At 40.5% G+C, this 27,573-nt stretch overlaps 2 protein-coding genes across 2 annotated transcripts in view; both read left to right on the top strand.

Moving 5' to 3' along the window:
• RANBP3 (RAN binding protein 3) overlaps window positions 1-15,384 on the top strand; it is a 49,077-nt gene extending 33,693 nt beyond the window's left edge. Inside the window, exons 6-17 of the mRNA XM_082780085.1 lie at window positions 162-227; window positions 1,642-1,734; window positions 2,818-2,921; window positions 4,877-4,996; window positions 6,057-6,160; window positions 7,403-7,481; window positions 8,380-8,482; window positions 9,397-9,521; window positions 10,846-10,966; window positions 11,646-11,788; window positions 13,720-13,900; window positions 15,076-15,384. Of these exons, the coding sequence (XP_082636211.1) occupies window positions 162-227; window positions 1,642-1,734; window positions 2,818-2,921; window positions 4,877-4,996; window positions 6,057-6,160; window positions 7,403-7,481; window positions 8,380-8,482; window positions 9,397-9,521; window positions 10,846-10,966; window positions 11,646-11,788; window positions 13,720-13,900; window positions 15,076-15,119 (1,283 nt within the window). The 3' untranslated portion in view covers window positions 15,120-15,384. The remainder of the gene's footprint in view (window positions 1-161; window positions 228-1,641; window positions 1,735-2,817; window positions 2,922-4,876; window positions 4,997-6,056; window positions 6,161-7,402; window positions 7,482-8,379; window positions 8,483-9,396; window positions 9,522-10,845; window positions 10,967-11,645; window positions 11,789-13,719; window positions 13,901-15,075) is intronic.
• A 7,610-nt stretch (window positions 15,385-22,994) lies between these two features.
• NDUFA11 (NADH:ubiquinone oxidoreductase subunit A11) lies at window positions 22,995-27,020 on the top strand. Its single transcript, XM_082780103.1, has 4 exons — window positions 22,995-23,153; window positions 23,370-23,462; window positions 25,817-25,939; window positions 26,827-27,020. Exons 1-4 carry the CDS (start codon window positions 23,072-23,074, stop codon window positions 26,937-26,939), a joined length of 411 nt encoding a protein of 136 aa, XP_082636229.1. The 5' UTR covers window positions 22,995-23,071; the 3' UTR covers window positions 26,940-27,020.
• Window positions 27,021-27,573: the final 553 nt, after the last annotated feature.

Raw genomic sequence — 27,573 nt, 5'->3', positions numbered from 1 at the left:
TCTCATTTTTTGGAAATTTCAATAAGACTTCGCATTGGATATTTATAAAGCTTGTGGGTTGTTACAATGGGGAAAGTATGAGCAGTGTTATGACTGTCTGAAAGTAGGTTACATCTGTAGAATTTTACATCTATGTCCTTTTAATTCTGTTTTGCTTCTAGAGGAAAAGAGCAGTGGATTCCGGCTGAAGCCACCAATACTTATTCATGGTCAAGCACCCAGTGCAGGTAAGTTCAATGTTTTCTGCAGCAGTAGAATGAAACCAGGGTAGTTCAAGCATTTTTATCTATTTAGGAGTTTTCTCATGCTTCTGTTGTTGGCAAACCCAGGTGGCGAAACCTTTGCTTAGACATATTACAATTTTGGGTTGGACCAGCCATGTATTTCTGAAATGGGATTCCCAGTTGCCTCTGCTGAGCATGCTTTGGCTCACTTAAAGTAGTCCTGGGCTTCATGAACTCAGTTCCTTTAGTGTCAAATGGGGACAAAAGGCATGCACTACGAGTGTGCTCAGAAAGTTCTTAGCTGTTAATGTGCACTCAAACTCTTAACCTTCACTTTCCCTGTCTCTGGCCTTTGAATGCAGCACAAGTGTGGTGTCCTTGATGACACCTGTTCTGCAGTATAGTTTTGTTTTGAGCTTTGTATTTGCTAATGTAGACTTAGCCAGTAGGGGAAGAACGTTAATATTAGTTTATTGGAGTTTAAGGAAATAACACGTTTTGATAATGGAAGAAATTATATGTAATGTGTATAGAAATGGCTTCATTTTCAGGAGGCATAGCAAAATAAAAACAAAAAGTAATCAAATTATGTTCTTAGAAGAAGCTGACATATGAATGTTTGGACTTAAGATATTAGATATACAAAATATTGAAGTGAGTCAGTATGGGTAGCTTCCATCACAGTATCTTAATGGATCAAGAATTCAACTTTAGTGGTGGTTTTGTGTTGTTTTTTTTTTTTTTTTTAAGTGAAGACATCTGAATCCTTTAGAATTACCATAGCCATCTAGAGTTGATGTTACTTTTTTTTTTTGAGTGGTTTGTTTTATGTCAGTTGGCTTTTTTGAATCAGAGCTGAAACAAAGAATTGTAGTGCCTTGTATCTTTCTACAGCAAACCAGAGAGGCCAAGTTAACTCAAATCCAAAAGGTCGTTAAATAAAACATGTACATTATATTATGCTGCCAATATTTGATCATAGGAAGAATGAAAACATTAATTTATCAGTATCCAAAAGTGACGTCATTAGAAGGAGAAAAAAATACTTGGAATATGTAGTCAAGTAATACTTTGGTGAATAAATAGGATTGCTTATGTACTGTTCACTTCCTACATTTCTGAATTTTGTTTCTGAGTTAATGTCATAACCTCTCCTTGGGTGCTTTCCTGGTTAAGGTAGAGAATATATTCAAAGGTCTCTCTTATGGCTAGAAAACAAATGGTTGTCTTCTCTATGTGGGACTGATTTATTTTTTCAGGGTGGAATGAGGGATGGGAAAACAGGGGGGTGGAAGCTTTTAAAATGATTAGAGTTCCATTACATGTTCTATTGGAAGCACTTCTGGAGAAGATTAGATGAAGCTAAATTTTTCGACTTCAAAGCTTTATAACTCTTGAAAAAATTTCCTACTTGCAGGACTCCCAAGCCAGAAACCGAAGGAACAGCAGCGAAGTGTGCTACGTCCTGCAGTATTACAGGCACCACAGCCAAAAGCTTTCTCACAGATGGGTAAATAATGCTTTTGCTTTCTGGAATACCACAGAGGAAGAACAAAAATACTCAATCTGTTTCATGCAGCAGTCTGATTTTACTCAGCAGCTGCCTTTGTTTTTCTAGGTTTCTCCTTTCTGAAAGGAAACATCTTACACGTTAAGCGTATCTGTGTTACATAAGGCTTGATTGTGTCACCTTTTCAGTTTTTGTGTGGATGACTATCTGACATTGCCAGGCCCTGAACTTTGTTGTAATCCATGCTTCATTTTTGGAATAAAAAAAAACTTCTAAGTGTGTAAATTGGCAGTCTCAAACAACAACATTGACCGTGGCATAATGAGCTACTGCCCGTGTGGTAGACTTCAGCTACCTGCAGAGTGATGTAAAATGCCTGAACCACTAGCAGGTGTTTCCAAGCCAGGGAACTTTCTGAAGCAGAGACTTTGAGCAAGGTTTTTCATTGTTAATTTAGACATGTTAATTATTTAATGTATTCTTATGGAATCTAATATAGCAGTTAGAAACAGGCATTATTGGAAAATGAAAGTTAAAGCAAAAAGTTGTTCAAGGTTTCCACATCTCCTAAACTTTTATGCTTTCCTGGCTCTTCTGCCTTCTGTTATTTGGAAGTTTAATTGATGTGAAAGAGAAGTAACTTCAGCTACTGCTGAATTTCACACTGTTTTGAACGTTTCTAGCTTGACTTCTTGGTCTGCCTGTTGGCAGAATGAATTCTACAGAGGACCTAAATTTTGGGGTTAAAATTTCCTCTTGGAGTTCATTATGTAGGTTCCTAAATCAGCCCAAAGAGGAGCTGTAAAGTATTAAATTGGGGGTTGTTGCTTGAAGTTCTATGTGGTGAAGCCCATATTTATACAGACTATGTGACATTTCCCTTACATGGTTTTCTGCAGTTGGAATTTTCATTCTGCAAAATACTATGGGAACCCTGTAGTTTACATTGCCATGTTTCCTATATTTAAAAAAAAAAAAAGGAGAGGGAGACAAGTATGCCATTTACTATAGAAAACTGCTGCTTCTTTTAGGGTGCTCTAAATAGCTAGAGAATCAATGCCAGCTTGTTATTCCTTGTTGCAGTTCTGAGCAGTGGGACCAATGGCGTAAATATTCCACCAGATTCTGCAGGCACATCAGAATCACTAAGTAATGCAACACTGAAAAGTTCTGACTCTGAAGACAAGGTGAGTTGGAGAAGGATTTAAAGGGCACTCAATCTGAGAAAATTTAAAACAAGTATCTCTGAATGGAGCCTGTCTGTTCGTTAATATGAGTGCAGTTTCATCAGCTGATGACCCCTTTGTCGATCCATACTATGCTAGCCCACTTTAGGAGTTAATAGTAAGTAGGTTTTATCGGTTCTAATACTACTCTGTTTATATTTACTAAATCAGGAACTGTGGCAAAGATTGCTGAGTTGAAATATCATAGAGAATTTAGAATTACTTTAGTCTGTATTTTTTCCTTACAAAGTATGAAAAAAACTGCTCAATTCTGCTTCTACTCTCACTGTTTTCTTTTGTCCCTCTTACTTTGTTTCGTCTTATGGTAAAATCTTATTGCTGCATGGGTGATGCTGTTGCCATCATAGGCATTGAATTTCTGTAGTTAGGTATCTTGGTTCTGTGGACTGACAGAATGTTGCTTTTTCCTCTATCAGATGGCATGAATTTCAGGGAACTTTCTTCTTTGAGGGGAGAAAAGCTGTTTTAACATCCAGTGGCCATTGCCAGGTCTGCTGCTTCTGTCAGGCCGGAGTCTAGGAAGCATTTCCAGTCTGAAGAACCTTTGGTTTTGAGCAAGGGGCACTGAGCAGTTTACACTGTGTTCAGTCTTCCTTCTTAGACTGCCTAGCAAAAAGCCATCACCTACCCATGGATAGCTTTACTGCTACCACCTTGATTTCTAACAATTGAATGTAGAATGGTGTTGGGAAATTTTGAAGACAGGAAGCATACAAGAAACTGAAGTGAATGAGTGACACGTAAAAGTTTAGAGTGATAGAGTTGGAACTGATAATTAGTAAAGAGGTAGCAAGTAAATTCCATATGGGAAACAGTAGAGGGAGAGCAGAGGTAATGGGGGGCTGAAAAATTTGAGCTAGGGGAAAAGGCATATAAGTGCATAAAAAAGTTACGCGGTATTTTGAAGGGAAAGCAGTGGAGTAGTTCCTTCTGTGTTCTGTGCAACGTGTCTAGTCCATTCTTGCCAGCAGGTGTTGAGCTAACTACTGGTATCTTATGATACAGTGACTGAGGGCATAAGGAGATGTTCGGTGATTTTGCACCATTTTTTTGTCTGGGGGTTTGTTTTTGTGGATTCATTAGAGAGTAGATTGCTTTTTGATGCCACACTGAGCATAGCCATAGCAGGGCACCTGCTCAGCTATGCCCCTGTCTTGGCAGCTGCCCTGAAAGGCTGCAGGTGGAAAGTTCAATGCAGATGTACAGATACAAGGACTTTAACACTGCAAAAAGTTCAAGAGCCTTAATGTCCCATGAGACAGTGTTGAATGTGAATGAGAGGGGTTCATACTTCAAGGCAAACAACACGCTGGGCTGTTTCCCTAAGGCGGTAGCCAATAGGTTAAGCAAAGTGACTGTTCCCTGTTTACTTGCCACTTTGTGGGCTTCATCAGGAATATCGTGTATAGCTGGGGGCTTGCATCTAGTGTGAGCAAGATGGAATGAGCCTGGAAGTGCCTATCAAAAAAATAAAAGGCAGCAAGCATGGGAAAGGAGGACTCCAGTTGGATAGTAGGGCAAAATGATTGAATTGAGTCCATTCAGACATTGAAACAGGCTACACAATGTAGGGCTGCCATCCTTAGATTTGTATTAAACCTGCCTATACAGTGTCCTAGGCAGCCAGCCTAGTGTAACATTGAAGTTGATACTGCTTTGAGCACAGTTTGAACAAAATGGCATTTAAAGTTCCCTGAACTATTCTGTGTTTCTTTTAGAAAGATTATCTGAACAACAACAGTTTTTTTAAAATGTAAAATTTGCCTTGTAGCTCTGAAGATTTTATTGGCTTGGCATTGTAAATGACTGTGACTCACCATATCATAACCTTCATTTTTCGCTTAAAGAAAATGCTTTTAATTATCTAGACTAAGATTTTCAATGTCTTTCTTCAGGCAGGAGAATGTCAGAAAAAAGAGTCCAACAACACTTCAGATGACGACAGCTGCGAGAAGGCGGAGTTAAATGCACAGCAAGCATTTGTATTTGGGCAAAATTTAAGAGATAGGGTTAAGGTAAACACATGCTTGTTATCTTGACTAGGAGTTGAGGATAAGAAACACTGGACTTGACTATTTGTTGGCATGAGTGTTGCACACTGTTTATAAAGTTATTCAAAGCCATTATATAATGGGGTTAAAACTTCCTTTCATTCTTGCCAAATCCAAAACTGTACACAGTTCAGCTGGCTGCTTAGTAAAACTGGTCTTCCAGTTATTTAGTAAACTCCTGTTACTGTTACAAATCACAGAATCATAGAACAGCTTGGGTTGGAAGGGGTCTTACAGACCATCCAGTTCCAACCCCCCTGCCATGAGCAGGGATGCCACCCACTAGATCAGGTTCCTCAGGGCCTTGTCCAGCCTGGTCTTAAGCGCCTCCAGGGATGGGGCATCCACAACCTCTCCGGGCAACCTGTTCCAGTACCTCAACACCCTGTGAGTGAAGAGTTTCCTCCTAACCTCTAATGTAAATCTTCCCTCTTTTAGTTTATAGTCTTTCCCCCTTGCATAGTCATTGTCTGCCCTAGCACAAAAAGTTGCTCTCCGTCTTTTTTCTAAGTCCCCATTTAAGTACTGAAAAGCTGCAATAAGGTCACACCTGAGCCTTTTCTTCAGGCTGAACATCCCCAGCTCTCTCAGCTCTCACCTTTTTTCATAGGAGAGGTGCTCCAGCCCTCTGATCATCTTCTTGGCCTCCTCTGGACCTACTCTAACAGATCAATGCAACACAATATTTTCTCTCACTTTTTGGGTTAGATTTAAGTTGACATCTGTTCCTAAGATGCTCCTATACAACCAAGGTTTCACAGAAAAAGTAAGAAAATAAAAACAGGGCAGCTTGGGTTCAAATCTGTGCATGAAGTATTTGGGTTGGATTGTTTGTACCCCCTTATAATGCAAGTTAGTACAGGTTTCCTAGCGTAACGAAAGAAAAAGTGCAGTACTGGGATATGGGGTTATCTTATTTTATTTAAGAAAGTGTTTGCGAACAGAGCATTTTCTTGAGGGAGAAAAGAGCTGAAATGTTTGTGGTTCATAGTTAAAGCTGTCTTAATAAATACTGTTTTTGTAGTTAGGAGATGAAAGTGATGAAACTGCCGATGTGCAGAATGCTGGCCTTCCGACATCAGACACACCTTCTGCAACAAATTATTTCCTACAGTACATCAGTTCCAGGTGAGACTACAGAGAATCCTATATCTTTAATTTGTGCTTAAAATTATTTGTGATTCTGCTTTTTTGGATGCAGGGATTATAACTGGGTCAGTGGGAACCCACTGAAGAAAGCAGGTAGCAAGCTTCAGATTTTTTTCTGAATTATTTTTGTCTTCAGTTTCTGTCTGATCACGGTTACACAGAACAGCTCCTTCTGCAAAACAGGTGTGTTCATAACATGAGCTCAGGTGTGCACTTTGGATGTCTTTACTTCATGAGAGTCTCCAGGACATTGTCTTCCTGTTCATGTCTACCTGCGGTCTAAGGAATTGGCTGTCCCAAAACAGTTTTTGTTTTTTTGGGCCATCTTTCCTGGTGACCTTACCGTGTATTAGCAGTTATAGAGCCTCTAGTTTATTGTCTTGTTCATTTGAAGCACTTCTAGCCTTCAGATTTGCAGATCAGTTACATGAAGTTCCCTACCTGTTGGTAGGCATATAGTACCTGTTCTGGAAATGTATCAGTTCCCTTATCAATCATTGAGTATTCCTTCTTGGACCTGAGTATTAGAGCTGAACTTAACTTTTAGAGAGGTATGTACCCAGGGAAGATGGGTGAACAATGACTTGTTCAATTTTTGAGTATGTAAAATGGTAGTAAAACTATCGCCCTTCCTAAACAGGGGTTTAAAATCTTCTAATAAAAATGTCACATGTGGGAGGTTGCTCTTCTATTAGGAAAATGAGAGGGATGTCTTGATTGTGAGACTTCTTGGGAAGTCTGTAACATTGCAGCTAGTCCAAGAAAAGACATGGCTCATCCCTGCTACTGTTGCTTCAGTTTGGTATTGCAGGTGTTTTTGCTTCAGTTCTTTCCCTGACTTTTTGAGAAAATTGACCTAAGGATGTGTAGTGGTTTGAGTTTTCTGTGCGTGTAGAATACTGTTTTTTAAAAAAGTATGTTATGTGATTAAATAGTAAGCCCTTGCTTAGCATTCAGCATTGCTTAATAAGTAATTAGATATGCAGAGGGAAAATATTTACAGGGACAAAATAATTTGCCATTATTCTGGGATAATTCTCATTCTGTAAAAATGATGCATGCTCTCATGTTACCAAGTTAAATTAATTTTTTACTTTGTTTCTATGGAAGCCAATAGTTAATTTTTTAAAGTCAATAATAGTTGCTTGCTTTTGAGGAATTTGATCTGTAGAGGATAAACAGGTATTTTCTTGACTTACAGAAACATTTTTTCCCCTCTAGTATAGAGAACTCTACAAACAGTGCAGATGCATCTAGCAACAAGTTTGTTTTTGGACAGAACATGAGTGAGCGTGTCCTAGTGAGTATCCACTTTTTATGAAGTGTTCTAATTTTCTGTGAAGTTTGTGTTATGGATTCTCACTCAGGAAATGTGCGATATACAAGTATTACAAGTATTTAAATATACTTGTCACTGGAGCACAGATTCCTTTTGGTGTTTCCCACTTAGGTAACTGAGTGAAATCTGGGGGTTTCATTGTATGAATTATTGGGTGCTACTGCAGTGCCCTCCAGGATTTCCCTGCTAAGCACTGCCAGTGTAAGGAGGTAGAATACCCTTTTCTGTGGCACACATGGTTCTCAAATCCAAGCAGTGTAAATATGGCACAGCTTGATTCCTTTCAATGGCTTCTTCACTATAACTAAATTGACAGAAATTCAATTGCATGATGATCCAAATGATGGGATTTCAAGTCCAGCATTAAGGCAGCTACCTCAGTACAACTCAGGAAATCCTAACTGTTTGCCAACCCCCAGGTATAATTTCTAGTGCCTTTAGTGTTTCCTACTTCTGTTTTATCGTTATGATTGTGCAAAAGGGAAGCACTTAATACTGTGCATTCATAATTACCTAACCATTGAGCAGGGAGGTCAACTTGAGACATACTTGCCTGAACTGTGGCTGGAATTAGTTAGCTTTGTTTGGACGTAACCTCAAATTAAGGGTTGAAATTTGGTTTCGGTTGAGGACAAAATAATTTGAAGTGCTTTTTTTTTAGGTCAGAATCCATTTAATTCCTTGGCTGGGGCGGTAAAGCAGCTTTTACTGTGACAGGATGTCATCTGTGGGATTCTTCTCTTGCCACATGGTTTATAAACACTAGGGGCCTCCCTCCGTGATTGATGACTAGTCTTCTGCAAAACTAAAATTAGCGTATGCTTTCTCTTCTGTTTACCTCATCTTCTATTTGTGATAGAGTCCACCAAAATCAAATGAAGGTAGCACAGAGAGTAATAAGGAGAATGCTGCTACAGAGTCTGGGTCTGAATCATCTTCTCAGGAAGCCACACCAGAGAAAGGTGAAAAATAAAACATTTTTTTAGGAGCTGTAGTCAAGCCTTGTTTAAATGACTGAAGTTTTCAATATTGTTACTTTATAAAAACATTTAATGTTGCCTTTATTGTCTCTTCTAACCAAAGATAGAGCCTTTTGGGGTTGGGGGGGGTTACATGTTGCATGCTATAGATACTCTTGTGCTTCTGTCTTTACTATTAAACACCTACAGGTTATGCTGTCTTTTTCATGTGTTTTTTTTCTGCACTATTAGGATTGTCTTCAGCAATGAAAGCAGGTTTTAACAGAGAAGATACTTGGACCTCTAGAGTGTAGAAGAAATGTTGCAAACCATTTTTTTTAACAATTCTGTTATACTTCCAATGATTGTATATTGTGTTGAGTGGGTGTACCAAATGTGTTGTTTCAACCAAGAATTGTTTGCTGGATTATAGACCTCAGTGACTCTTCAGATGCGCAAGATTTTCTGGAAATTTGGGGAGCAGTGGGTTTTCTCCAGCAAACTGCTTGCAGGCCAATGCAAAATTGGAAAATGAATCATGGTATACATATGTAGGCACAACAGTGTAGCTAGCTGGTAGCAGCATTAGTACTGCTGGAACACCTACAGATATGTAGGTGTATATGAGTTAGTAAAGGTTTTGCGTAGTTGTATGTATCAAAAAAAAACATTTTATGTGGGAACAAAATGTTCAATAACTTCTTTCTTCTGTGCTTTGTATCTTGTGTTTATAAAACGAGGCTTGAAAGGGCAGGCTTTAACTTCTACTTTAAACTTAAAGCCTGTTTCCAATGTTCTGTCCCTGTCCCTCTTCTGTATTTTTCCCTCTAAACATTGGTTTACTTGTGAGAACTTTAGAAATCCTATATAAGTATAAGCTAATCATTCTCAAAATAAACTTTCAAAATTTTGTTCAGCTAATAATATTTCAGAGTCACTGGCCGAGTCTGCAGCAGCCTATACTAAAGCAACTGCAAGGAAGTGTTTATTAGCAAAGGTAGAAGTGATTACCGGGGAGGAAGCCGAAAGTAATGTTTTACAGGTAAGAAACTGATAATGTAGGGGAGCTTTGAGCTTGTGGGGATTAATATGGGTGACCAGGGTACCACCTGTTCCTTCAGCTGAGCCATCTTCTTTATCTCTGATGTGCTTTCATGTGTTAGAGTGCAGACTTTGGATATTTATTGTCAGATCCTTACTCTGTTGTTTCTTAATTTCCTCTTTCCGGAGAAATTTCAGCATTTGGACAACCCAAAAAATCTTAAGCATACTTCCTTGAATTAAGTGCAAAACAATTACTGTACTTCTGAATATTTTTTTTAAAACTCAGAATGGGCCATTACGCCTGGCAGAAACAATAATAAAAAAAAAAAAAACAGTACTCAAGAATTTATTCTGAGGATATTTGCTTGAATTAGTGACATTTTAAAAAGATGTTGTTATGACTCAGACTTCTGATTTCAGTGGTGATTTATTTAACTTTGTAGTTACTCATTACCTTAAATTTACTTATTAACTTCAGTGTCTTTAAGAGAAACAAGCAGGGTTTTGCTGTGAATCTGAAAGGCATATACTTCTTTTCTTCCTCCCTTTGTACCTCTGTTTTTGTTTTGTTTTTTTTTTTTTTTCTTGATCTTTTAAGTTTCTTTACACCCGAATTACATTGTGGGGTATTTTTTTTGGAGAGGTTTTTGCCATGACGTTTTGGTCTCTTCTGACACCAAACAGATGTACTTTTTCAGTAATTTTCAGTAACTAATGCATATCAGTTGAAGTTGTATTATTGTACAAAGTAATCATAATGTTTGTTTTCTCAGACCAAGCAAGATATAATCTATAATAATAGCAAGATGGGAGTGTCCTGGTTTGCTTAGGAAAACCACAACTTGAAAATTTTAGCAGTAATATGCTTACTCATGCAAATCAGTCCTCTGTTATGTTGTAGCTTAATAGTCTCTCACCCAACTTCTCTTCTTTTTCCCTGTGATACTTAATACACTGGAATACTGAATGGGACTTGTACAGACAGAACAACATTAATCTGGCACAAATTAAGTATACAGAGCTGGGTGTTCTGTATAAGAGAAAGACAGAAACAGAGGGAAAGCAAATATATATACTATGTGAGGAACAAGGGATGTGAAATATTGAAGAGAGTAACTCTGAAAATCATTCTTTTTGTTTGATCTTGAACATAGATATTCTCTAAGAATATCTAACTTCCATTAATAAAACCTTCTGAAACCAGTTAGCATATTTTGAGAGACTTATTGCAAAAGGGATGATGACACGGCTAAAACAGTTTAAAATTCAAATACAGAATTTGAAAATCAACCATTACGCTATAGAGATATTTTCTGTTACAGATTCAGTGCAAGCTGTTTGTATTTGATAAAAACTCTCAATCTTGGGTAGAAAGAGGTCGAGGACTTCTTAGACTCAATGATATGGCTTCAGCGGACGATGGAACATTACAGTCCCGGCTGGGTAAGAGGAACTGGGGAAATGAGTTACTGTACGATAGTCTGGGTAATTTTCATAGGATGTTTCCATGACACACAGTAGCATCTGCTTTAGGTCCTCTTAGCTATAGCAACTCTGAAGGAAGTTTGGCCCTTTTCTTTTGCTTTATTTTAAGACTATTTCCTCCAAAGACAGGATATTTGCCTATTTTCCTATTGTAGCAAATGTTCCATTTTTTTAATTCCCCCTAAAAGCAAGCTGTATTTGCCAACTAGAATATTTGACTAGGAATGTATGGCAACCTTCTTCAGATCTGGGCTCTCTGCTCTTCAGGACTTGTGGGGGAAATCTCTTTGGATACTGCATGAGTTTTCAGACCTTCAGGAAGGTGCATTAGCCTGAGATTATCAGCTCAGATCTGACCATTGAACTTTGATGTATTAAACATATGAGACGTTGGGCTAATATCTTTAGACATGTCTTACCATCTTTAATAGCCTACTTTCTGCTGAACACTCATGACAAGACTTCTCTTTCAAAGGCTTTCCCTTGACATTTATTCATTGTAGAGGAGACTTAAGAATTCCTCTCTCCTCTCCCTGCCCCAGCCTCACAGCACACACAGACACTAAAAGCCATTTTGGCTATTCTCGTGTTCCTGTTGTCTTTTTTCCACCTAACTGGTCTTGTATGTTTGCTTTAGTGATGAGGACTCAGGGGAGTCTCAGGTTAATCTTAAATACCAAGCTCTGGGCTCAGATGCAGATCGATAAAGCCAGTGAGAAGAGCATCCGGATCACCGCCATGGATACAGAGGACCAGGGAGTTAAAGTTTTTCTTATATCAGTGAGTAGTTTTGGTTTACACCTTAAATCTCTCTACTGAAATTGGTGCTTGCTTAAATTGCAGTTGAGCTAACGTTCCCATTCTTCTCCACACCCTGTTCCCCCCCCCTCCCAAGACACGGGGCTTAACAGACTTTTCTTCTCTGAAAAATCATCACTAGTTTTGAAGAAGTGCCATGTAAAGGCTGCTCTAGGAAGCCTGATTTTTCCAAAGCATTTACCATGGAGTTGTGGAATCTTTCATGTCTATTCAGGCTATAACTGCAGCATAAGATTAATGCTAATCATTTTCTATTATCAAAGGAAAATAGGAATTTCATAGTTCTCTGTGTAATGAAACCAAAGTTTCAAATTCTTACACAATTTGTAGTACAAGAAAGTTATTGTTGTCCATCTACAGTGTGGGTGGATGCACAGACTCACTAAAATTGTAACACTAAGTATCTGTCAAGAACAGCATGTTACTAGTTAAGAGTAACATGTTTTATCTTTGATTTTCCTTTAATACAGACTGTACCAAGCAGTAGCAGGACAGTTAAAGTGATTTTGATGCTTGCTAAGTGGGTAACCAGGAATTCCAATTAGAATTACCAAAACACTTGAGAGATTATAATGTACTCAGCAAGAAAGAGGGGTCATTCCCTAATGCCTGCCAAGAGCATTTACAGATTTGAGAGGTCTGAACACATTATTTTGAATTATGCTAGTTTTACAGAAGGGGTTGCTAAGGAATTAAAGTGGAACAGAAATTAAGAGAACAACAACAAAAAGCTTCTCTTGTGACGTTAAGGTTGTAGGACTGGGATCTGGAATCCCAGAGTCTGGTATTAAAGGTACCAAATACCCAGTGATGAAGAAAAAGCACTGAAACGAGCGGTTAACTTTCCTTACCACTTTTCTCTAGACTTGACAAGTCATCAGGTTATTCAGTATTCCTTTTTTAATCAATTCTAAAAATACCTTGTATGGAATAAATGATTGCACCGCAGCTCACTTCAGGGGAATTTTACAAATACAGAGGTGACTGATTTAAGTGACAGGTTGGGCTGGATGTGGAAACTTGTTTTTATGAAGTAATCTAAGAAGTGAAATTGTTATCTTAAAGTTAACTTGGGGTGTAAAGGTAATAGTAGTTAATGCGAGAAATTCATTGATATGGTGAATACAGAGCTTCATAGAAGAGTTCTTTTAAATTGATTATAATGTTCACAGAACGTTTTGTTTTACAGGCCTAAAAATTACTATTTTTGAAGCCATGAAGTGGTCATAAACCACTTTCAGAGTAAGAGGAAAAAATACTCTGGACAGATGGTCACTAATGAGGCTCTCTGAACTGATGGCTCTCTTATGGGAGTGTTGGCTTTTTTTTTTTGTGTGTATGTGTGTATTTTTAACAAACAAAAAAGTAACCACCAACCTACCACCTGCCCAATTGCATGCCCATTCAGTTTTCTCAGTATATCATATGTTGAAATTTTATGTAGCTGTATCATGAAACATTTGAATGACTTGATTATGATTAACAAATACGTGAAGCTGAATGATTGGCAAACCTGGAAAATCTGTGCAAAACAAACTTTTTATTAAAAAGATCTTTTTATCTTAAGGTTTTTGGGGTGTCATGAAAGCTTTGTGACACCTGGGTGAAGAAGCTTATATAAAATCAGCAAGCACTAGTTGTGTTATCCAGAGAAGGTTGGTGCTGAGCAGAGGGGAATATACTCTGAATGTCAGAATTGAGTATATCTAACATCTTAATATGTATACCACAACCCATTGTGACTTAGCTTGAAAAATCTCCATGTGAGAAAACTGAAAAGTAGCTTGAGAAATTTGGCCTCACTGTTGTAGATTAAGTAAGTGCTTTATTCTGTTGTAATTCCTTGCACCTTTTCTTGTTTCTGAATATTAAAAAAAAAAAAAAATATCTAGGCAAGCTCTAAGGATACAGGGCAGTTGTATGCTGCATTACACCACCGGATCTTGGCTTTGAGGAGTAGAGTGGAACAAGAACAAGAAGTCAAGAATGTAGCACCTGAGCCAGAAGTAACACAATCAAATGAGGAAGACAGTGATGATGATGTCCTTGCACCTTCAGGATCAGTCGGAAGTGGTAAGCAAGCAAGACATGGGATTTCTTCTCCATACATTTTCTTTGTTGTTGTTTAAGGCAGACTGTTTGTCCTCTCTGTACACCATAGATATACTTCTGGCCTGTTAATTCTCTGAGTGTTTGTGGATTATGACTCATATGAGTTGCCTTTTTTGAACCAAATTGTTTCTAGTTTGCTCAATTGGATAATGGCAGGACAAGGGGGAATGGTTTTAAACTAAAAGAGGGGAGATTTAGATTAGAGGTTAGGAGGAAATTCATCTGTCAGAGGGTGGTGAGGCATTGGAACAGGTTGCCCAGAGAGGTTGTGGATGCTCCATCATTGTAGGTGTCCAAGACCAGGTTAGATGAGGCCCTGAGCAACATGATCTAGTGGGTGGCAGTCCTCCCTGCATCAGGGGATTGGAACTAGATGGTCTATGGGGTCCCTTCCAACCCAAGCAATTCTAAGATTCTAGTTACTTCTCCAGACTGGTAAAAAGGCTGCTGCTTCTGTCTGCTGAGTTACGTCACAGATTAGTGGAAGTGATCTATGCTTCAGTTAGTTCTGGCTTTGTTTATAGGACCATTAAAGGGTGATTTGAGTTTCAATTTTGCCTTCCATATGGCCAAGGCTTGCACTTTAAAAAACAAAACAGGCTGACCTTTGAGTAGAGTGCTGTTTGGAAAGCAGATTTACAAAAAGTAGTGGAAAAAGTGTAATTGCTTTCATTGTATGCAGAGAGGCCATAGATGAGCAAAGCACCAATCATTAGTGTGAAGAAGATTTCCTTCTGACCTCAAGCTGTCTGTGCTTTGCCTTCCTACGGCTTAATACATCCCATCTTTTACTCAGATCAGTGCTCCATCCTGATTCATTGATGGGGAAAAATGCTAATAATACTAATACGAAACTAAAAAAACCCACAGTGTGTGGACTTGAAGAGGCTGCAAACTGAGCTCTGGGATGCTACTGGGATCCTAAAACCAGGCTAGTCAAGAATATAAAATTTTGCAGTGGACAGAACTTTATCTGTAGAGGGAATATGTCAGTTGGAGGGAGGGGGGAGAGAAGCAACTGTCATTCTAATCTGTCGTTGAAATCCTAAATGTGAGACGTCTATAGGCCTCTCAAGTGAGGTGTCTTAGTGTAAGGCAAGAAAAAATATATATAACAAAACTGTTGTCTGTTTCAGGTCCTAATGACGAAGGTGATGGGCAGAATGTTGGCAGCACATAGCAGATGTGAGCCGATCTGCTTGCAAGGCTGCTATGAACACCATCTTGCAGGCATCTCTCTGGATACCCCAGGCCAGCTATTGTTTCAGGCAGTGTTGAAGGCTCCAGGACTTAAGAACTGTGCATCCCTGTTCTGTTTGTTTGGTTTTTTGGTCTGGATCAGTAGATTCCATACAAAAAAAAAAAAAGCAGACTTGGAAACTACCTGAATGTGGTTTGGGACGTGAAAGCTCATCATATTGATGAGCCAAAAAAAAACAAACAACCAAACATTTCCCCTCTTCCTTGTAATTGAAATGGCACATTACAGCTTGTCACAGCTTTTCATTGGGACCTTTTGACTGTTTCTTCAGTAGTTCATGTCTTGCAGGCCTCCGAGATAGAACTTTCCGACACGGTTCCAACATGAATTCTGCTTTGGTAACCCCCTACTCCCCCTTATGAGTTTCTGCCACCTGCAGGGAAACCGGGTCCTCACCAGTTCCTACGCTCACTGACTGCCCTTTTGGGTTCATTCTCTTTTTGGACTGCAGATGGGGCAGCTTGCGTTTTTACCTTTTAATCCCAACGTAGGTTGTGGACACCGTTGTTCCCTGTCTAGTGGGTTTGTAAACAGAAAGAAACAAAACATTGTGATTCACCAGAGAAGCTTTTTTAATGCGTTAATAAGAGACTTTAAAGTCCACAGGACATTTTGCTAACTCCTTTTCTTTCTTCCCATTTCATTATTATTATTTGGGGATTTATATTGTGGTGATACTTTTTTATTTTAGTTTTTCAATAAGATGCTCTTGTGTGTTGAAAAAGTGAAACTATTGTTTTGTACTGTTCTTTTCTGTTACTATTTAAGGGAGAGCTAAGCCACTATATATAATAGATGTTGCATACAATTTTTCTTAGAAAATTATATGTTTCTGTGGCTACAGTAAAGTGTAGGGAGGCATACAGGTTACACCTTCAGAAAAGTTGATGAGGAAGCAGCTGTTAGCCCTTGGAAGAATAAAATAGGCTCATGTAATGAGCTTGGTCAGCCATTAAAATAAATCTGTATAATAAAGCAGCTCTCATTTAATGGCTTGATTCAACAAGCCATTTAAGCACTTGCCTGACTTAACTACATGTGAATAATCTTACTGAAGTCAATGCAACTATTCATGCTTAAAGTTGAGTACATTTTTAAATATCTTGCTGAATTAACGGCCTTAAATAGAAAATTAACCTTTAACCCTTCCTGTCCTTATTCTGTTTCCTGAAGTCTTGCAGCATGAAGAAAAAGGTAATATTGCCAGCTTTGAATAGTTTGGGCTGAAGGATATTGTATTCTGTTCCACCAAAATAAAAGCAAGAATGTGTTTTCCTGTGTGTAATTCTGAAGTACTCCTACTGTAACCGTAACTCACTTTTTTACTTTGGACGTTTTCTGATCATTTGGGCCTTTTGTGTGAAAGTTGAGTTTTATTTTGTTATTAAAACATCTGGTGTTATGGAGCACAGCTGGAATTTGGTAGTCACTTAAGAGCAGTGACTGCATCATTTTTCTGTAAATTCCCCAAAGTGTTCTGTGTTCTTTATAAGTAGTTTACTGCTAGATAATTTCTCATTTGCTTGCCCTTTCTCCTTTAGACTAAGGAGGTCTAAATGCACCGTTTAAATGCTTCTTCCCCTTCCAGTTTATTTTAATGTGGCATGAATTGAAAATGTAAACCTAGGTTGCAGCACAAAAGCAACTTTCAACTTATTCAAAGATCAAAACAGCCCTTATTGCCTTTATTTTATGAAAACACACTTTTCTTCATTGGGGGTTGAGAACGTTTAATTGTTGGCCAATTTTAGCCACTGTTTGAGACTTCACTTGGTGGGGTGGGGGGTAGAAAGGTTGCTTTTCCTGTGATAGCCTTCTGAAGGAGCATCTTGGGAGTAAAAAGGGGCTAATGATTAGCTGTGCCATTGCATTCATGATTTCTCTGGACTGTCTGCTCATTCCTTTTGTATTTTTTTCTCCCTACAGCTGTGGGTTTTTGTTCTGTTTTTTTTTTTTTAACCACGCACAAACCTATGATGCACCCTTTCCCTTGCAACTCGCTAACAGAAAATTAGCGTGTTTCTTACCACCCACCCACACAATTGTTTCTTCATCACATGTCCTGGGGAACTTCTGTATTTTCAAATGAGCGATCTGCATTTTGGATCTTTGATCTTTTTACACTGATACTCAGATTTTAAACTACTCTTTTTAAACAACCTTGCAGCGTAAAGTTTATTGTTGTCAGCATAAGAAAATTAACAAGGTGTCTTTGTCAGCAGAGCCTAATTGTGGAGAAACAGGTGTTATTTCCTGGTCCCAAAATCCATTAATTTTGGGGTCTATGCAGAGTCTCACTTTGAGGTGCTTTACCTAAACATGAAATTGATGGTGCATGAACATTAATAATAATGGCCTAAGCATGCCAGCTTTGATGGGGTTTAGTGGTGGTACACAGGCACCTTCAGCATTCCAAAAAAAAAATAATGATCTGGCAGCTACTACCTGATACAAATTTTATTTCAGCTGGAAGCCTTGCATATGTTTACAATGAAGAGAAAAACAGTAGTGTGAATCACTAACAGAATTAGCTATAGATTTACTTCAAGCCCTGTCCAGCAAGGTATAGTTAGACCAAACAAAAATTGTTTAATTCTCTGCTTTAAGCCTTAGTAAATTACTGACAAGTAAAACCAGATGATGCCCATGTGTTTTGAAAGATTTATGCAAGACTGTCATATGAAAGTGTATTTGGGGATTGCATTAAATCTTCTAACAGAAAACAAGCAAACAAAACAACCCAAGCCCTGTGTTGTGTTTCCTGTGCTTGAGCCTCCTGCTTTTTGGAGGCTTACGATGCCCAGTTGTGCTGTGTTACGATGATCTTCCCTTGCACCACCCTCCCCCCTGCATCTTTGCTTCTAAGTCTGTTGTTGATGTATGGATGTTGTTAGCAATTACTGCATCTCTTGTTCTGGCTGCTGACTGATGTCACCATAGTTATTAACAATTTCCAGGAAAACAGCTTACTGAAGATAATAACATGTAACACACTTGATGGGGGAATATTACGAGTACGGTGATGTTAGTAAAACAAAAAAATAAACCTATTTAAAAAATATATATATAAAATAAGATTAGACCTGCAGGAAATTTAAACATTGAGATAAGAAAATGTGTCATTTTGGCATCTTTCCACAGTCCATTTCCCAGTGTGCAATGCACTGCTTCAGAGAAGACGGGGCAGGGAAAGATCTCAAACTAGTCCTTGGCAGTCTGCCACTGAAAGCAGGCCGAGCAGGTGTCCAAATTGTTAGAAGCCTACAGGAATAAAACCCAAATAAGATAATAAAAGACCCGCAACGTTTCGATGGCTCTCCCCCTTGTCTCGCCATTGAGGTACCAATCAATTCCATTGCTTAGGTATTGCTGCCGTTAAATAGACTCTTCCTAATGCATCCCATTTTCTGCAGTTTGACTGGCCTCTTGTTCTCCCAGTGAGTATAGAAAATGGTTTATTTCCTTTATAGAAACATCTGACAGATTTGAAAATTTACCATGTTTCTCCGTAATCTCTAGTCTTAGCAATTCCAGTTATGATAATTGCCATAATTTGTCATGCAAGATTTCATTAAACTGACTTTTCACTGTGCGCTTTTTCTCCCCTTGTTCTTTGGTCTTTTGGTGCACTGACTTTCGTATAATGGACTTGAGCTCACAGGTTATGGATAGCAGATAAATTCAGAAATAACATTACAGAATGGTATTTTAATTTTCCAGGATAACTTTTTTTTTTTCCCACCTTGTAAAGATGAGGAGAGAGAAACAAAGGTGCCAAGATACAATTGCTATACAAGACTCCTGAAGTCAATTCCTAACGCATAGGTTTTGGTTACAGCTCTTTTATACAGAAATGCTCAAAGATTTTTCTTTAATTTTTTAAAGATAGTATTCAAAGTTCCCTTTTGAGTGACTGCCTTTTTTCAAGGGTTTAAAGAACTACAGCTGAATTTGTCAGCAGGAATCCCAGGAATTCTGTTGCTGGGGGCAGTGAATGTATCTGTGCATTGAGTGGGAGGTATGTTTTAAAGGAGATGCTGATTGAATTTTGGTAGGTTACTCTCAGATTCTAATGAAACCTAGGAAAAAAAAAGTAATAATGTTGTATTTGTCCTCCTCCCACTCTTGAAGAGACCAGGGCATGGTCTCTTCAATTTTGGGGCATGGCTACTGATGGCAGTTACCTGAATAGTCCCAAAAAAATCATTAGACTACCAGTTGTGCACATGGGCTGAGGAGCTTGCTTCTTACACTGAGCACTGGAAAGCAGCTTACTGATTGTTGATACTGGATTTGATTAGCCTGTTTTGCAGGCGAGGTAAAATTCCTTTTCTGACAAGTACGGATTACAAGCTTAGGCTGCTGAACTACGTGGAGAGTAAGTCCATGCAAAAAGCTCCCAAGAGGGGAGAATGGGGAATTCTTTTGGATATGATTTACAGGGCAGTGGTTCTGTCCTTACTTCTACAACAGTTCCAGATGGAGAAGGGAAATGAGTTTCTTGTAGCACAATGGCAAGTCATTTTACCCCCCACCTCCAACAGTTCAGGGAGGTAACACAAATACTGTGCCTGGATTAGCTAACTCTGGCATGTAGCCATGGCTTACAGTAAACCCTCTGCAACCAAAATATTTTGACTCAAGATAGCTGGTCTAAGTGTAATGTTAATTAATTAGATTGACTTGCTTGTTGCTTTACCTGGAACTCGCTTGTTTATAATAAGTTGCAAGCTCCTGTCTCCTAATGGTTCTGTGATGAGCATTAATAGTCCAGGACCTGACTTGAGCGCAAAAATGAAAAGTGTGCAGGAGATGCAGTATGAATCCATTACGGGTAATAACTACACATAACGTGCTCAGGCCAGAAAGGCTTTTGATACCTGCTCAAACTGTGGAGTGTCACTTGTTACCTGGTATAGAGCCTTACTCCATGCAAGGCTTACTGGCCCCAGTTTTTTTACATTGGGGCAAATGCATCATGACACTGTGTGACTGCTGTCGTGCGTTTTCTAGCCCTGCAGTCTGTAATAGTGATTCTACCCTTCATTAGATGTGCTTAGCAGGAGGAATAAAACTGCTCTATGAACTGCTTCCTTTAATAAGTTGCAAGTACTTGATTGTTGGGTTTGGTTTCTATTTTTAAGAACAGGCACGTTTTTGGAGCACAGGGCAGTAGTACAGTGGCCCTACTGCTGTTGCTGGATACAACCATCACCATAAGCAGACACTTTAAGATTAGGCTGAGACTCATTAATATACCCAAACACCAACCCTAAAACTGACAGTTGGGGCAGCTCTGGACTGGAGATGACCCTGCCATCCTCATCTTGCATGCCACCCAGCAGCTCCAACTTAATCTTTAAGGTATGCTAAAGCTACATGCTTTATGCTACATGCTTTAGCATATCTTAAAGATGCTTAAAGAGAAGATAAAGCTTGAACCAAGATTCCAGCCAGTTATGGACTTCATCCAGTCAGCTACTGAAGTTATGTTAACAGTGGCAAAATAAGAATGGAAGAGCCTGATTTGAAGGCATACCACTGAGAAAGAATGATAGTAAGTTGCTAAATATTTTTATTAGCAAAGTGACAACCACTGAAAAATACATACAGTGTGGCCTAAATGTATCAATACATCTTTATTATTTCGGAAGAAAAAGATAAAACAGTACACAGAGGACAGAATTAGAATAGAGCCCTTGAAAATCCAAAGGAAATAGCTCAAGTCCTAACTAGTTATATCTGTAGCCCTTAACCACACACACAAATAAACAAAAACAAAACCAAAAATAAAAGTACAACCACAAAACCATCCACTGCTGAAAAATTAAAGGATTGGAGTTATCAGAAGGGTGTGTTGTTAGTACAGAGCTGTACTATCTGGAATCAAGTGATACTTTAAGAGACAAGAATTGGCTATGTTTTGAAACATGAAATACAATTACTTTTCTAAAGAATTTCAGGTATAATCAAGTCCTTGTGTAGGCATTATATCTGTGAAAGCCAATGCTTTCACAGCAGGAAACATTAGAATATAAAGCTGATGTGATGTTTTCCAACAGGGTAACTTCATTGTGTGTGCATGATGAGCCTATTCACAGCAGGAGGAGGAGAAGTAGCCACAAATCTTCCAGAGTTTGTCCTACTAAAGAACTTCAGGAAATAGGAGCACATTCAGGAAGCCCTTCCCTTTAGAAAACATTTGGGCATACAGAGGCCATGCAATGAATTCAACAGGTCTTGGAGGTCTCACAGACAAGATCACAAGCTCATGGTAATATCTGCTTTCTGCTGGATGAAAATTAGCTAGTTCTGCATCAAAGGTATCCTACCCCTGGCCTAAACATACATCCAGGCTGGACCTGCGGAAATCAGTTCTGGGGGTGGGATGAGGAAGGAGTCTGACCAGTACTTGTACCCACAGCCAGCTCTGTCCTGAATCTAGCTGCATCTCCAGGTCAGGTCATGACAGTGAGACTTTGTGCCAGCTACACGGAAAAAGCCTTAGAAAGAGAACCTGTCTGTTGACCCACGGCTGACCAACAACAGAAAAAAAGGTGAGTTAGGGAACTTAACGGCTGTTTCTTCAAACTCTGCAGTCATCTCACAAGTATTCCATCAGGTAACGAAATGCCAACAGTTGAGCAAAGCCACTCACAGAGCTTCCCGAGACATTTATTATTCATTTATTATTCAAAGTTGTGCTTACTGGCCCAGCTCTGAACGGATCACATTGAAGGTGTTTCTTCTACATGCCTCTGCTTCTTTGAGCAAAAAGCAATCACTCCTTGGGACATTAAAAGAGTATTAGCAGGTTAGTGGTGCAAAACACGCACCTCAGAGCTAGTTGTATAAATATACATTTGTTCAAAACAGTTTCTCAAAATTAATTTTTCTACTGGAAGCATTTTATCTATTCTTGTTGCTCGTTTGTGACTGAGGAATTAACACAGCCCATCCCCTGTGAAAGGTATTTGTGATGGGCAGCACGTCACCAGCTCCATCAAAATGTAGGTACAGTGACCGCCAGCTGGGTTTTCAGGATTCTGCTTTACCTAAAGATGAACTTCGAAAAATGACAGGAATTTGGTAAATCCTGAGGGTCGCATAGCAGACAGGCAGAGCTTGGTGCAGCAGCACCTTCGGACCTCTGCTGGGGATTTGGCAGGAGCGTGATTTTAATTAAAACCCCGGAAAGCAGCAGAAGCACCGATCCTGCAGTTTCTTCGTGAGAAGCCTGCGAGCTGCACAGCACCCACCTGCCTCACCCCGTGCCCCGTGGCTTAAAACCACGACAGAATCCAGCCTCGCGAGGGGATTTCGGGGATGAATGCTTCTCCTCAAAAAATCATAGAATGGCCTGGGTTGAAAAGGACCTTAAATATCATCCAGTTCAAACCCCCCTGCTCAGGGGGCTGTATATCCACCACTAGAGCGGGCTGCCCAGAGCCGCCTCCAGGGGTGGGGCATCCACAGCCTCCCTGGGCAACCCGTTTCACTGCCTCACCACCCCGAGTGAAAAACTTTCTTCTAATTTCCAACCTAAATCTCCCCTGTCTTGGTTTAAAACCATTCCCCCTTGTCCTGTCACTACCAACGCATAAACAGGAGTTCCTCCTCCACCTCTTTATACGCTCCCTTCAAGTACTGCAAGCACTTCAAGCCCTGGAGCTCCCCCCTCCCTTCCCCAGCCGTCAATCCCCTCACAGCCCCCGAGAAACCCCCTCGGGACTCCGCCGGGGCCGCTTCCATTCCCTCCCCCCGACCCCTCCGGGACACCGCAGCCTCCCTCACCCGCCGGCCCGGGGCGGAGCGAGGCGAGGTCCCCGCGCCGCCATCTCGCGAGAGCGCGGCCGTGCCCTTGCGGCGCCATGGCGGGCTACTGGGACGGCCCCGAGGGCGAGGACTGCCCGCGCCGCACCTGGCTCACCACCCGCGTCGGTGCCGCCGCCGGTAAGGAGCGGGGTGACCGCGGCTTCGAGGCCGGGCCGGGGGGGCGAGCTCCGCCGGGGGTGGGCTGGCGGAGCGGGGCAGGGCGGCCCCGGACCGGTCGCAGTTCCCTCGGACGCGTCCCGGTCCCGGTGCTCGGGCTCCGGTGCTGCCGTGCTGCTGCAGGGGGTTCCCGGTGCGTCCCGTCCCGCTGCTCACCCGGCCCGTTCCGTCTTGCAGGCCTGGTCGGGTCGGCGTACCGCATCATCCTGCTCCGGCCCAGCACCGCGCTCGCCGCCTTGCAGATGGCAGCCGCCGACAGCGCCACGATGGGTAAGGGGCTGCGCCCTGCAGCGGGGACTCGGCTCCGGCCGTGCTCGGTCCCCTGGGGCCCTTTGGCTCAGCGCTTCCACCGCTCACCGACCTCAAAGCAGTTTAAGGACAGGAGCTGGAAACCAAAATGCTAAAGCCCCTTAAAGCACCTAAGAGCAAAGCGCTGCAGCTGGTGTCTTCCTTTTGCTTTATTCCAACTTGCGACTTATTTATATGCGCAAGTGTCACTTGCGTGTGGGTAATGTTTTCTGCTGGATAATGGAATGCCACTGATTGCAGGGGGGATGGCAGAAGAAACTCCTGGTTAGGTGCTTGAGACACAGGAACAGCCATCACAGCTCAGGCTGAAGGTGCATCCTGTGGTGACAGCCCCTAAAACTGGATAAGAACAAGTACCATAGTCTTTATTTAAAACTTAAAGGATGCATTTCTTACAAACTAGAGTAAAAGGTACATGTTTTTAATACTTAATATATTTATATGTACGTGTGTGTGTATTCAGTTCTAAGACAAAAGCATAAGGGAAGCAAAAGTTATTTTTAAGCAAACTTAAAAGCAAAATTATTTTACTCCTCTACTTCATATAAGTTAGGCACTACCCTTAATAAATGACTTTCTGTTTCTGAAAAGCTAAAAGGAAAATGAGTGTTTTTTTTTCCAATCATGTTGTATAGCCAAGAAGAAACCATTTAGTTGTCTTGAGTTGTCTGTGGTCTGCAAGAGGGAGAGGATGCTGAAGAAGTAAGCAGGGAGCTGAGGGTCTGTTCCAGATGCAGGTACATATCCACAAGGGTGCCCCCTCTCCCTCCCCAAACCCTTGGCAAATGCAGTTTCTTTTCACTAAGCTCACCTTGTTTTTCAGTGTAATTTAATGGCCTGTGCCACCTCTATCTGTCACCCCAGCATTGGTGTTCTGAACTAGAAGCTGATTCAGAAGTGATCCACGTCTGCAGTTTTGAGTTTTTCAACTCTAAAATAGGACCTGCAATCTCACGTAATGACTTGAGCCCTGACAGGTCATTGTAATGGACCAGATAATGTCATTAGTTATTACTTGCATAAATCTTGTAATCCTAAACTAGCACAGAATCCTCTTGCTACTTTTCACACCTAAGGAAGAATTTTATCATGTCCACTGCTAAGGAGGCCAAGCCTGATGGGCTGGAACCCTGTGTTTTGCCTGCAGAGTCTTTGGTCCAAAGCAGTAAAAGTGGGGGGAGCTGAAGTACAGTGCTTGGTCTATGGGTTTTGTTTCTTTAGAACTCTTTTAAATTGACTTTAGGATCAGTGTAATCGCATTTTCTGCGGAAAAAAGTGATAGGCTTTATAACATGAGCTTCCAGTTTATGAGTTACCATACAGGCTGGAAACTTCATCTTGGGCATTTTTGAGTCAGTGTGTTGTTCCCAGAAGGATGAATTAGAACCTGGAGACAGTGCCTGGTAGCCAGTTTTATGTTTCTGATCAAGAACCTGTGTTATAAACCAAAGAAGCTTTTTATATGTTTGCTTGACATGGTTGTTTGCCAAAGTTTTCAGTTACACAGATGGAACGGGATGTGTACTTCAGTAGACAAGAAAATGCTGCAGTTGCATTGTCTTATTTCAGTTCGTGGAATCAATTTACAATACCAAAATCAATTTTTAAAAAATCAGTAACTTACAAATTCAGTCAATTTTTCTGTTTTCTAAAAATCATTACAAGTCCCAGGCAGGCAAAAGCAGGATGTAAAGTGCAAGGGCAAACCAACCTTTAAAGAGAGCAGAGCCGCCTGCCTTTCTCTACCTGATTCCCTGCAAGGCTGGGTACAGAGGGGCTCAGGAGCAAAGTTTCAGCAAAGAGCACAAACACTGCTCTGCTATCTCCTGCATCCAGAGCAAAAGTGCTCCAGAGAAACCTGCTCCTCTCTTCTGTTACCCTCTGAGTGTCTGGGGGCTGTCCCATTGTCTCACGAGCAAGGGTTCTTATGAATTCCAAGCTCATAAGCAAGCTGGACGTGGTGGCCTTTGTCTGTAGCCATGCGGATGTGCCGGCCTTGTGGCACACAGCCACTTCCAGCCATGACCGAGCTGGACCTGCTGGTGCAGGATCTGCACTGCACAGGGTGGCTGTGCTGCTTCTGAACCAGAGGAGGTACCGGAAAGAATCCCGTGGGACTTACACAGTGCTGGAGTCTAATCATGTGCCTGGGTTACGATGGCCCCAGGTAATCATAAGCAGATGTTAATGCTTCATTATCCTCTTTCCTCGCAGTGGAACTGGTGAATGGCACCATGCTTCTCCAAAATATGCTTTATATTTTATTCTCAGTTTCTCGAGGGGGCTTATTTGGTTTCTTTGCCTTTTGTTTACAGCTACACTAGGAGCCGTGTTTGGCTTGACTACCTGCCTCAGCGCCCAAATCCGAGAGAAGCCAGAGGATCCTATGAACTATTTCATAGGAGGCTGTGCAACAGGAGTTGTCTTAGGTGCAAGAGGTAATGCCTGCAATGAAATGAGCCCTCTGTTTTCAGAAACCTTTGTATTAGGGAAAATAGTTAAATAATCTTGATGTCAGGCTTATTTGGTAAAGATTCATCTCTGTGTGTATATTCCCTTTTACGCCAGTTTCAGTGATGCTTCATTGCATAGGTGTGCTAAAACAAATACTACAAATACAGAAGGAGACCAGAGATGATAGCAAGATGATTTACAGCTTGAAACGGAGCTGACCCAGCTCTGACGATTATAACTACGAGTTGTAACTTGAAATTGCAGGATATGAAAAACATAGTTGTGGAAATCTGTTTTCTTAACAGCAGATGTAATTTATTTTACATTGAAAATGCAGTCTATCATCTGCTTTGTGAATTTTTCATGCAGTCTGAGGGATGAGCTGTATCTTTTGGCTCTTGCTCATGTGATGCTGTCAGGCTAGATTAATTCCTGCAGATTTTTACACAGTATTGTTTTCTGCAGGCATTTGTAGACTCAGTATTAAAGATCTGAGTGTGTTTTTTTTTTCTGAAGTTGCTATTCTGGTGAAGTAGGATTTCTCTTTACTTTTCCTGGTTGCTAAACTGATGAGAGTTTGAAGCAGCAGTTGTTTTAGTCATTGAAGTAAGCAATTTAAGATTCCCTGTGTAAGGAGACAGGGCAGTGGATTATGGATATTTATAGTTGAAACTGTAGGCAAAATCATGAGAAAACTTAATTGAAAAAATACATTTTTCTGATTTCTCTTGACCCTCAGTGATATTTTGGTCAAGGGACCACAAACTGCTGATGAAAAATTGCAGAGTATGTCAAGATGTACTGCGTAGTACTTGTGTCCTGATAGATCTTTTTTGCTTTAATTGGTTGTTTTTTCTTTCTTTTTTTCCAGCTCGCAATTACATGACGGGCACCATTGCGTGTTTGGGTTTTGGAGCTGCTGCTGCTTTAATGAAGATAGGTAGACAGGAGGGCTGGAGGCTGACAGGACCTCCCAGGCTGTAAATGTTGCCATTCCTCCGTGCAAGCTGTCCTTTGAGTGCTGTATGTAATAAGACATTGTATAATAAAGATACTGTCAAATGAGTTGTCGCTAAATTTTAACATCATCCAGCTGTTTACAGGGTTGGGACTGAGATGTGGAAAAAGCTGAAGGCATTGAAACACAAAGTTTTGATCTCGTGCTCCTGCTGAGAATTTTTTCATGCATCAGTCACTTTGCCTCCATTTCTCTGTATTGTGCATACAAACCTGAGGGGCAGATTTAATGTTTTCATTCAGGCTTTTTAACCGTGTAGTTTCTGTTGAGTCCTGCAAGATTTTGTCCTGCAAGATGGCACCTCACTGAGTCTGTCAGTTAGGGTCTGGAGTCACAGCTGATACGTTTGGCTTTAGGTTAAGGTTGAAGAATTTGAGGGGTGGAGGGGTTACGGTTTGCCCATAGCTAAGTGTCTGGGAGCTTGGTTGCTTTCTCCTGTAAGACTTTAAGGAAGTCTAGAGTCCACAACTAAAGAATTGGGAAATACCTGAGGCTGAAAGGGACCTCCAGAGGTCTTTCAGCTCAGAGGTGGAGCAGATGTGGTCAAATGTTCTGTGTGCAGACTGCAGCACATCCAGCAAAGGCCGCCAAACAGTTTTA

The sequence above is a fragment of the Aythya marila genome (assembly GCF_965140915.1).
Source record: "Aythya marila genome assembly, chromosome: 27".
Classification (NCBI taxonomy): Eukaryota; Metazoa; Chordata; class Aves; order Anseriformes; family Anatidae; genus Aythya; species Aythya marila.
Note: the sequence above shows the minus strand (reverse complement) of the source record. Positions and strands in the feature narration are given on the sequence as shown.

What these genes read in the sequence shown, in the direction of transcription:
- NDUFA11 (XM_082780103.1), top strand. Translation starts at nt 23,072, where the DNA reads ATGGCGGGCTACTGGGACGGCCCCGAGGGCGAGGACTGCCCGCGCCGC. An exon ending in CCGCGTCGGTGCCGCCGCCG is followed by an intron (nt 23,154 to 23,369) that starts GTAAGGAGCGGG and finishes TCCGTCTTGCAG; the next exon opens with GCCTGGTCGGGTCGGCGTAC. An exon ending in AGTTGTCTTAGGTGCAAGAG is followed by an intron (nt 25,940 to 26,826) that starts GTAATGCCTGCA and finishes CTTTTTTTCCAG; the next exon opens with CTCGCAATTACATGACGGGC.